Source organism: Carassius auratus, chromosome 22 (assembly GCF_003368295.1).
Source record: "Carassius auratus strain Wakin chromosome 22, ASM336829v1, whole genome shotgun sequence".
NCBI lineage: Eukaryota > Metazoa > Chordata > Actinopteri > Cypriniformes > Cyprinidae > Carassius > Carassius auratus.
This window is the reverse complement of record NC_039264.1, coordinates 28,480,986-28,492,937: the sequence shown is the minus strand read 5'-3', so window position 1 is coordinate 28,492,937 and position 11,952 is coordinate 28,480,986. Positions and strand designations below refer to the sequence as shown.

Genomic DNA, 11,952 nt, shown 5'->3' with positions numbered 1-11,952 from the left:
GTTTGTAGTAAACAGAACATGAACACGAGTAGAGCAGCTGATGACACTGAACTGCAGCACGTGCCGGTTAGAGCGATTCTCGTTCTCGAATCAAGAACCGGTTGCATCGGTTTTCGGATCATCAGTACACTCAACCGAGAATCGTTTCTGTCGGACGCGTCCGAATTGAGAACCGATGAACTGATGATACTGCGCATGCGCGATTCAGCGTGAAGCCAACTGACTCACAGCATGTCTGAACCGAAGGGATTCTTTTGGTGATTGATTCTGATTCTGTACTAGTAATATTATGAGCGCGGGTATTTCGAGGGCTTGGATGAAGGGCAATCTGGCGAAACGTAAGTTCATTTAATAACAAATACATCGCAATGGATTATGTTTAGTAAGTGGATTATGGTGTCTGCGCTGATGACACCTAATTTATTTACTTTATATCTTGAAGACTTAAATCCTCATATGCACATTATTGCTGTTACTGTATTTAGGTGTTGTTGCAAAACTCAAATGTAAACCTTTCATGATTATGAAGTTTTAACTGACTAAAGTTATGATTACTGACTTTATATATTTGAATGTTTGATAGACGTGACGCCATTACGTCATCGCCAATGACGTCATTACGTCGAGCGTGAAAGAACCGATGAACCGGTTTTTTCAACCGGTTTATTGAATCGAACCGTCCGAAAGAACCGGTTCGCGGAAAAGAATCGAACTTCCCATCACTACTGCGAGTGCGAAGTTATGCAGGCTCTGTGAAGGAGGAAATAGGAAGTGCATTCACGGGAGCAGCAACACCGGGATAGACGCACCATTAAAGAAGCAGAATAACCTCGCTTTTTCATATAAAAAATCTGTGTAAAAATGATTAGTCGCTTCATTTTGCGCTTATTGTGGTGCTGTTTACTCTACCACAGTAAGTCATTTGTGTATACTACGGGGTTTCACTTTCGGTAACGTTATCTAACAAAGCTTGAAAGCTTAAATGAATCACGTTTCAGTCAAAACATGGCAGCGTGCTCTGTGGGACAAAACAGAAGCTGTCAGATGTAGGCTCTTGTAGTTGTTTATTTGACAGAAATAGGCTACATTTAACATTTTGTATTTTGGAGTGTGTGCTTTTGCTTGACTATGCGTGTCATTTATTTGATAAACTCTAGACTAGGACTAAGGCCCGGTTTCCGGTGGCGTGATCGAAAATAAGTAATAGGTTATAATAGGATATTGTTACCTTTGAAACAGTCTATAGAACAGAAAAGGTCCCTGCGAATGCTTAGGTCATGCGATTTGGTTTAAAAACTTGAAAGAAAAAAAGTATTCTGGCATAGCGCGAGTAAATGTTTTTGAATGCAATGTCAGTCGATTTTAGATAAAAGCTTATTTAAAACGAATACAAATGTAAATTTAAACATTATTTTCGTGGGAGATTAAAATATAGTCACATTTAAAAAAACATTCTGTAGAAAAGCACCTCATTGTAATTTGGGACATGGTAGAACAGTAAAAAAAAAAAAAAAAAAAAAAATCACTGTTCAACTTTAATGTTCAGAAAGGCTAATATTCATTATGAAGTTGAAATCGAAAATTGTTGACTGCGTGAATATACAGATAGGGATAGAGATCACAAATTTACAAAATCCTTTGCAAAAATGCAAAATGTAATAAAAAAAGAGGGATCACACTGATGCCACTGATTGAAAGAATGCATAGAGTGGTGCTCAAGAAGGTCAACCTCTACATAAGACAAACAGTGGGCTTTATGAGCAACTATTACAAATCAATCTCCATTGATTATCCAGACAACAACATTATTAAGTATCAGGCTTGGAAATGTTTCCATTCTATTTTCTAACTATTCCTTTGTGTTATGTTATTTTGTCTTGAGAACTATTTCCAAATATCTGTTATCTGATTAATGTTAAGGACAGTACAAAAAGTTTACAGTTTTCATGATGGAAAAGAAACTGCATATGTTCATATGTTCAAGTTGTTGTAGATCATCTATATGTTTTTTCTGATGAGTGAATGTGGAAGTCAGCGATGTACTTATGTTGTTTGTTTGTATGTGTTACATTATGAACATGTACATATTAATTTACCTGTAATCATTATCATCTTTATAAAATCCTTGTTTAATTTTTATTTGCTTATGGTTGTCTGTTTGTTTCTTCTTCAGGTGTGTCTGGTGTTGCTGCAGATGAAGTGCCAGTGAAGGAGGGAGAATCAGTCACTCTACAAACTGATGTAAAAATGAATCGACAAGACATAATTAAATGGTATTTCAATGACACTCGCATCGCTCAAATCACTGGAGATCTCAGTAAGATCTGTACAGATGTTCAGTGTAAAGATGGTGATGAGAGATTCAGAGACAGACTGAAGCTGGATCATCAGACTGGATCTCTGACAATCAGGAACACCAGAACAACAGATGCTGGAGTTTATCATGTCAGCAATGAAAAAAAACAGGGATAAGACCTTCAGGGTTACCGTTCATGGTGAGTTTTACGTAGTAAATCAAGTCTTCTACAGTAAATCACACAATTTGAGGGGGAATGTTAAAAAAATACATGATTGAATGATTAAAATAACAAAAATAATTGCCTTTGCAACCCCCCATTCCCCCCACCCCCCAACCACCACACACACACACTGTCCCCATTAGCTTGACAGTGTTGTGTATTGTGTTAAAGTTACAATGGAAATGAAATATTAAAACTTTATGCACACTGCATACCGAACATCACCAACATTTCCATAGAAATTCTCTATTTCTGTCATTTCTAAATCATCTTTAGGAATTGTGTATGCCAATAAAAAACCATGGGTGACCTATCTCTTGCCATGTTGGTTATTCCTGTAATTATATTAAAAGGTAATAATGGTTTTGTGAAAGTGATCGCACTGGACGCTTCTGCCAAATGAGTAAAAATATAAATGAAAACATGTTATTTATGGAGGAGACTCGAACGGTAGGAGTAAACAAAACAGAATTTTGTAGAACAACATGACATTGTACCTTAATCTGGTGGAAAATAGAACAAGTACATAATAAACATTTTATAAGCAATATTGTTTATTATTGGCAAAACTGTGTATTATAAAACCTAATGAACCGTTTGTGTTTTTTTCAGGTTTTTTCAGTGATGGTAAAGATGGAGTGTCAGTGTTTTTGATGGAGGGAGATTCTGTCACTTTCCACACTGGTGTTAAAACAAACCAACAAAACAGAATTAGATGGTATTTCAATAACACACGTATCGCTGAAATCACTGGAAATCTCAGGAAGATCTGTACAGATGTTCAGTGTAATGAAGGTACTGAGAGATTCAGAGACAGACTGAAGCTGGACAATCAGACTGGATCTCTGACCTTCATGAACATCACAACCACAGATGCTGGAGTTTATGAACTAAGGATCAGCAGTAAAAACAGTGGCGAGGTTGACACAACCTTCCATTTTGGCGTCCATGGTGAGTCATTATGTTTAAAAACCAGTCTTCATTTGTTTAGTCATTCATATTCATGTTTTCATATGGTTAATCAGGGCCTGTATTAATAAAAAATCTTAGTGCTAAGAGTTGCTCCTAGTAACAAAATTCTTAGAAATGTGTGTGGATCCTCTAAGAATGAAAGAAAACACGCTACACATTAGATCATACAGGGATCATGTTTGTGACAGATCTAACCAGAAACACCTCAACATCTCTGACACCACACAAAAATGTCATCGCACCAGAAATGGAAGTAAATCACAGCATTAACAACATTAACATATTTGGCAACTGGAAAAATACAACTTTGCAGCAGTGATGATTTGGGTCTGTCACCTTCTTTAAACAAAGTGATCACACACAAAATTGAGTCACTTTCAGAACCTTATTGTGTCACTGTTCATTTTCTATAAAATATGAGAAGTATGACAGCATATAAAAAAAAAGAATAATAAAAAAAAGAATATGTACATTTATAATATGTGTGTGAGTGAGAGAGAGTATGGTAAAACAGGAAAAATTACCCCAGTAATTTCAGTGAAGTGAAAACTTCTAATAGACCCTACTCTTAAAAGTGCTCTTTTATTATCTTCTTGGACAATCAGCCAATCACAGTCTTCAAAAGACCGTGTCATAGCCAGGAACAGGCTCGGCCCCGCCTCCTCACTAAGATAAAAGTCTTTTGTCTTTCCTCGCTCAGAGTTGCTCTCAGATCACTTTTGAATCACTTTTAAGCTAAGAAATGTTTAAATCAGGAGCTCTCTGAGAGGATTCTTAGAATATTTAAGAATACAGGCCCATGAATCCAAACTATAGGAGATTTGATGTAAAATGTGTTTAATAGCACAAAATGTGGATAAATGTTAATTTTCAGAAAGAAAGTCCTGAAAGCATGTTTTATCCCTGTTATGTTCCTATGTTATGTTCCTTCACCCCTGTAAAAAAAAAAAAAAAAAAAAAATTCCTTAAAGCAGCTTTTGGTTTGTTTCAGATGTTTCTGCCCTTAAACTAGATGAAATGAAAGAGGGAGGAAATGTCACTTTATATACTGATGTAATAAAAAACCCAAAAGATCTGATGACGTGGCATTTTAATGACATTCTCATCGCTGGAGATCAGAGTGAGATCTGTACAGATGTTGAGTGTAAAGAGAGATTCAGAGACAGACTGAAGCTGAACAATCAGACTGGATCTCTGACCATCATGAACACCACAAACACTGACTCTGGAGAATATCAACTACAGATCAACAGCAGCAGAGTCAGCATCAGCAGGAACTTCACTTTTCCTGTTGCTAGTGAGTATCCTTTATTTATTTTTTTAGTGCCTTTTCCCTTGAGCAATTTTTAAAAAAAAAATCTAAAATTGTCCTACCAAATGGTTTCATTGTTGATCATCTGTCATCTTCAAAATTTTACAATTTTGAAATCCATTGTTAATTATAAGGAAAAAAAAAACATTTTTGTTTATAGGTAAATCTTCCTGTGAAAGCCACATATTTAGCTGATGTTGTTTTGAAATCCATTTGGTTCTAATTAGGACAACTTATTACTGAAAGCACAATTTTCAGTTGATCTCTGATAATAATGACTGTCTGTCTTTGGCTGTTCGAAATCCAGGTCCAACTTCAACTGCTGGAGAAGGAACAAATGCCACTGGTGATGGCGGAGTTGTTATTGGTGCTGTTGTTGGTGTTATTCTTCTCATAGCTGCAGTAACAGGTGTGGTTTACTATCACCGCAAGAGAAGTAAAAAAACAAAACAAAAAGGCAAGTATTTCATACAGCTAATCTTACAGAATGTAAATATGAGATGTTTTGTTACAAAAATAATCAATACAAATTTGAAGTGTCTTTTTATTTCAAATTACTGAAGTAAGATTTTGTTTTATTGTTTAAGCAGACACCACAGTGAAGGACAATCGTGATGAGGTAAGGTACTAAGCACAACCAAAAAAAAAACTGATTTTACAACAGCTCTCATCTGTGAGATTATTCCATAATGTTTATCTGTTTAAGTTTTGTGTGTGAAAATATGTACTTGCATTCAGAATAATTGATATACATTCATAACATAATAATTAACTTACTTAAGAGAGAACCACACTTGTGTGGTTTAACATCAAAAATGAAGAACACAGATCTTTAAATTGAGCAAACATCAGATGTATGAAGAAATTTTTTTTGTGTTTGTGGACCTGGATCATCAATCCTGATCATTAGTTTCACCTTCTGTGGTTCTGTTTGCTTTCTTTCAGGAGAATGGTGAAGCAGAAAATCTTCTTCTAACTAAGGAAAAATCTAATGGGTCAGCTACTGATCAGACGGTGGCTAATGGGTCAGCTACTGATCAGACTGTGGCTAATGGGTTAGCTACTGATCAGACGGTGGCTAATGGGTTAGCTACTGATCAGACTGTGGCTAATGGGTTAGCTACTGATCAGACGGTGGCTAATGGGTCAGCTACTGATCAGACTGTGGCTAATGGGTCAGCTACTGATCAGACTGTGGCTAATGGGTCAGCTACTGATCAGACTGTGGCTAATGGGTCAGCTACTGATCAGACTGTGGCTAATGGGTCAGCTACTGATCAGACTGTGGCTAATGAGTCAGCTACTGATCAGACTGTGGCTAATGAGTCAGCTACTGATCAGACTGTGGCTAATGGGTCAGCTACTGATCAGACTGTGGCTAATGAGTCAGCTACTGATCAGACTGTGGCTAATGGGTCAGCTACTGATCAGACTGTGGCTAATGAGTCAGCTACTGATCAGACGGTGGCTAATGGGTCAGCTACTGATCAGACGGTGGCTAATGGGTCAGCTACTGATCAGACGGTGGCTAATGGGTCAGCTACTGATCAGACTGTGGCTAATGGGTCAGCTACTGATCAGACGGTGGCTAATGGGTCAGCTACTGATCAGACGGTGGCTAATGGGTCAGCTACTGATCAGACTGTGGCTAATGAGTCAGCTACTGATCAGACTGTGGTTATTGAGATATCACAGTAATCAGTAGTCTGCATCAACACCAGCAGCATGAAGTTTCTAGTCCAAACCATTTTTAAGCACAATATCCTTTTTCTTTGAAGTGAAGTCATAGAAATGACATTGTGAATGATTTTTTATTTTTATTTGTCCCATTCAGTACAGTAGAAGTTTAACAAACTGTGATGACGATCTTCTGACAACACAGGAAAAAAAAGGTTCACATGAATTCTGAAATTATCTGTGATGGGTCACTCGAGCTGTCACAAGAATAATTTTTGCCTTGAGAAAAAAAAACTTTTTGTTTCTGAATCCGACTGAGAAGATAGTCCATCTTTTGATCCTCTAGATCAGATCATTTCAGTTCTACACTACTCTGATCTGTCTTTTAGCAAGAACAAGCTCTTTTGGATTGTTTAACATGTTTACATGAAGGTTTCGCCATCCATTTGAGCCATCGATCCAGTTGCTAACAGATTGTTTGGGTGGATGTAAATGTTATCCTTGTTATCCTCAACTCTCAGGAACTAAACGTGTCAGAAGTGCACTGAAAGACACAGTGGACAGATCCAGCTACAAAATGCCAAATGTGTTTTTTATAATATAGTTTTTTTTTATAACATAGTTTTATAGTATATTTTGTGACTGTTACTTATCATCTGAATTGTATTTTAATCACAGTTCACAAATGTGTGTTCAGTGATAGAACTTCTACATTTGGTATTTATTTGTTGCTTTCGGATGCTTGTTTCTACCGCTGAATGTCTTAATTGTTGAAATGTGCAAAAGGGAATGTTGTTCTTTTTATTTTGTCGAAAAAACATTTTGCTGCCAAGTTCTTGCATTTCAGCTGAGGAGGGAGATGGAGAGCTGTGGGGCGAGTAAGGTGAATGGTCCCTTCTTCATAATATCTGTTTTCTTACATTTCTTGTGTTTTATTCTTTTTATGCATGTTGGGCTGTGCTGTATTTTAGTGTCATTTCATGTCACTTAACTGTGTTTTCCTGTTGTGTTTGTATTGCAGAATGTCATCACTGTGTGATGGAAATAATCACCTGGACTTTAAGAAAAGTATGTTTGACTCCAGTTTAATTTTTTTCTTTTCTAAACAGTTGAAGAGTGTTAATTGTGCTAATCTTTCTTTTTTTTTCCCCTCAGGTTAATCAACACTATCTTTATCCTTGCATCAGCCAAGGAAAGGGTGCCTTTTACTTAGTGGAAATTAACTTGAAGGAGTTCATGACGGATGGCAATAAAAACATATCTGACTAACTAATAACTGCTGAAATCTTTTAGAGTTTATCGAAATAACTGAGCTTAACTTAACTGAAACATTTGTATCTAAGTGCACACATGTATGTATTAATGAAGGCCTAATGTATTTTGTAACCATTCTCATATATATATATACATTTATAATTTCTGTCAATAGTCAAAGTAAATATTAGAGGTATTTAAATAATATTTTACAAACAAAACACTGCAAAAAAAAATGTGTCTGTCTACATAACACGCTACAGGCTCCAGCTTATTGCTGCAGTCTTGCCTTCTGTATACGTTGTCTGCCTCTTGCCTGTGTGGACAATGTCTTTAAATAAAGCCTTGCTGATGGATCTGCACGTCTCTCGTCTCGTTAGCTCCATTGTCTTACCAATGCCTGTGCATTTCTTTTTGGAATGTCAGATCAGTGTAAGTGATCTCTTTTTTCATACCTGTACAGTGTGTGTATTGAGTATGAAAAAAAGTAACACGTTTTTAGTTTTTTGTGGTCATTAAAGAGTTGTTAAAAATTTTACTTAGGGTCTATAGACGATTAACACTGTCCATCCTGCGGACGAACAAATCATTTTATTGTACTATTAATGTTATAATGCTACAAGTAATGCCTGAAGATGAATATGATTAACAATAACCTGTTATGACCTATTATGTTCATCTCACTTTAAGCTGATTTGCTACAGCACCAGGGGGACGATGATGCACTTTGTGCTACTTTTGCTAATAACAGAATAAATTGTGGGTGATACTATAGAGTGCACTTGATATTCCTATATATTTTGTAAAAATTTAAAACCGGAACAGTAAATGACAGGTACATGACAGAAGGGTGTGATTGATATTTAATGAGCGTTAGGTAAATTTCCATGTGATAAGATAAAGAAAGAACATTTTACTTGAGATTCTGGATGATATGCTGCTATTGGTTAAACACTCATTTAATTCAAATAACATTTTAGACATTACAGTAACAGCAAAATATTTGATACAGACAAGAGTGACATTGTGAAATATATGAATGTGAATAAAAGGGGTAAGTTATTTTACAGTATGAGCTCTAACAGCAAAGTGTATATATATATACACAGCATACCTTAACCTTTATTCCTTAAATCAGTGGAGATGATAGCTGATTAACAAATGTTTAGAAGCACCTGCCTAAAACAGGCATTTCCTGAAAAGTTATATCTCCATTCTGATTGGTTGATTGGAATGTTGTTCCAGGATCAACATGGATGATCCAGGAACATACTTGGTCAAATCATGCTCACTGTATTTGGTCATCGCTTTTTGGGGATATTTTCATACACAGCATCAGTCTTTGATTTCTGAAAAGAAACACAAAATCGATCAATTAGGAAAAATGCTGTAACAAAACTACTTTATAACTGACTTAAATAGGACTACTTATGAAACCCCTAGTAGAACACAATTTATCCATCAATTTAAACTTTATGCGGTGTTGGGGACGCTTCCGTCCACTAGGGGGTAAACTTGCGTCTTATTTTGGCCACAACTTTCTCTGTGTTTTATCAAATGGAAAGATTTTTGTTGACAAATCTTATTTTGACATATTTTAAGAAAACGCTTAAAAAAAAAAAAAAAAAAAAACTCAACAATGCACTGTGGGCAAATTCAGTACCCTTTCATTATGCTTGGGATGAAAACATCCTCTAAATTAAACTGCTGTAAAAATTTATCAGATATATATATATATATATATATATATATATATATATATATTTTACTTTTTTTTTTTTTTACTTTTTTTTTTACTTTTTTTTTTTACTTTTTTTTTTTTACTTTTTTTTTTACTTTTTTGCATTAATCTATTAATAAACAGCAGTCATAATCAAAACTACCAAATGTAAAAAAATAAATAAATAAAAAAAAATCCAAGAATGTCACTTTTTAATTACCAAGTTCATGCACCTCCACTCTCAGAACAACATGGAATAAACAATAAAAAAGATAAGTGTGTTTATGCACCTGCTGCCTTTTGATGGTGAGAAGTACAGACCAAACAAAGAAAAGTGGATTTAAACACTTGCATGCCATCCTGCTGGTCATTTGATGGTGAGAAGAGCAGCGAGCAACACAAGAAAGGGCTTGACTTGTTCCAAAGTTTTATAAATTATTATGCAGCCTGACCCCTCCAGCGAGCTGCAGGATGTATTGTCTTCTCCCTCTGACAACACAGACTTAGGAGAGTCAGACCTTGATTTTGTTGTGGCAAATTTATCCTCCAGCTCCCACTGAAGGCGAGGAAGATTCAGAGGATCCTGTATCTGACTGGATTGGGAGAAACAGCAAAGTGTGGTTTTCCACCAACGTGGAGACAACTCACTTCCTTCAGCCTGCCAGAGGCGTGACTCCAGGGACGACTCATTATGCCATTGCAAGGGTCCAGAAGTGTGTGTGTGTGTGTGTGTGTGTGTGTGTGTGTGTGTGTGTGTGTGTGTGTACGTACGTACATGTGAGAGGGAAAAAGAGACCTATGTGCACTTACCTTGAAGTATCTGAAAAAATCTAACTATACACCGCAGCTATCAGAACTTCATGGAGTAAAAAAAAAACAAAGTAAGTGTATTTATGCACCTGCTGCCTTTTGATAGTGAGAAGTACGGATGGCCTATGTGTGAAATTATTGTCTTTTCTTGATGGTAAAGCCAGTTTAAAACCTTAAAATCCTTTAGTGATAATTTTTCTGAAAAAAAAGTCTACTTTGCATCAGATTTATTAACATAATTTATTATGAAACAAACTGCAACAACAACATCAAATAAACTGCTAATCGCTGGAGGAGTCAGGCAGCATAATCATTTCTAAAACTTTGGTACAAGTCAAGACCTTTCTCATGTTGCTTGCTGCTCTTCTCACCATCAAATGACCAGCAGGATGGCATGCAAGTGTTTAAATCCACGTACCTTGTTTTTGCTTAGAATACACTGGGTAGCATATTCCAGCTTGACGTATGCTAGCAGGCTGGCTGCCCGTGGGAGGACTTACAAAAGGCAGTTATCCACCAAGGTGGTGATACCTTAGAACTCTGAGGTACCCAGCCCTCAGGGTGGCAGTTTCAACAACAGAGCTGGCAAGGGGCTTGCCAAGGGAAAGACACATGCTGCGGAGAGATTTACTGTGGGCATACACACATGGGATTGCCCAGAAAGGGGGAATCCGACACATGGAGGCACCTAGTCCCACACAGGGCTGACCAAAGGGCATGTACGCAAGTGCTGGACATCAACAGTGCTTGAGGAACTCACCTGAGGGGAATAGCGAACACATCCACTCCGCGGAATGGAATGGCACAGTAAGCAGATTGACACGAGCAGGGGGAAGCCAGGTCCGGCCGGGCCAAAAAGGCGCAACCATAAGGTCCTGCTACTTGTCCTCCCCGATCTTGCACAACGTCTGTGCAAGAAGGCTCACTGGGGGAAACGCATACTTGTGCAGGCCCAGCGGCCAGCTGTGTGCCAGTGTGTCCATGTCAAAAGTGCGTGCCCTGAACCGAGCTCTGCACAGACTATCGTCAAGATGCTAATGCCCAATCGCATTTTCTAATGCATTCGTCCGATGGATTGGTTTTCAGCGATCGACTTGAAGGACGTGTACTTTCATGTCTCCATTCTTCCTCAGCACAGACCGTTTCTTCAGTTTGCTTTCGAGGGGCAGGCATTTCAGTACAAGGTTCTCCCATTCAGGTTGGCCCTGTCTCCCCGCGTCTTTACGAAGGTCACCGAGGGAGCTCTGGCTCCTCTCAGGGAACAAGGTGTCCGTATCCTCAACTACCTCGATGACTGGCTGATCCTAGCTCACTCATGAGAGCGGTTGTGCAAGCACAGAGATCTGGTGTTCAGACACCTCGCCCGACTGGGTATTCAGGTCAACTGGGAAAAGAGCAAGTTCTCCCCTGTGCAGAGGATCTCTTTTCTCGTTATGGAAATAGACTCGGTCACCATGTTCGCATGGCTTACAAATGAGCGCACACAGTCACTGCTGAATTGTCTGAGACAATTCAAGGGCAAGAGAACGGTTCTACTGAAACTGTTTCAGAGGCTCCTGGGGCATATAGCATCTGCAGCGGCAGTCATACTGCTCGGATTACTCCATACGAAACTGCTTCAGCACTGGCTTCACCTCGTTCCTTTAGGGAATGAGGATTACATACGTAACCAAGAAGTTCCCTTTCAG

At 37.8% G+C, this 11,952-nt stretch overlaps 1 protein-coding gene across 1 annotated transcript; it reads left to right on the top strand.

Annotated features, from left to right (window-relative positions):
* Window positions 1-778: 778 nt before the first annotated feature.
* Window positions 779-8,090, top strand: LOC113040260 (Duffy receptor gamma form-like). Its single transcript, XM_026198603.1, has 9 exons — window positions 779-913; window positions 2,174-2,495; window positions 3,132-3,470; window positions 4,483-4,788; window positions 5,111-5,260; window positions 5,394-5,422; window positions 5,749-7,363; window positions 7,502-7,548; window positions 7,636-8,090. Exons 2-7 carry the CDS (start codon window positions 2,429-2,431, stop codon window positions 6,499-6,501), a joined length of 1,644 nt encoding a protein of 547 aa, XP_026054388.1. The 5' UTR covers window positions 779-913; window positions 2,174-2,428; the 3' UTR covers window positions 6,502-7,363; window positions 7,502-7,548; window positions 7,636-8,090.
* The last annotated feature ends 3,862 nt before the right edge of the window (window positions 8,091-11,952 follow it).

Bases quoted from the DNA above. Each gene is read 5' to 3' on its own strand.
- LOC113040260 (XM_026198603.1), top strand. From the start codon at position 2,429: ATGCTGGAGTTTATCATGTCAGCAATGAAAAAAAACAGGGATAAGACC. The intron at 3,471-4,482 runs GTGAGTCATTAT...GGTTTGTTTCAG, and splicing joins CTTCCATTTTGGCGTCCATG to ATGTTTCTGCCCTTAAACTA. The intron at 4,789-5,110 runs GTGAGTATCCTT...TTCGAAATCCAG, and splicing joins CTTCACTTTTCCTGTTGCTA to GTCCAACTTCAACTGCTGGA.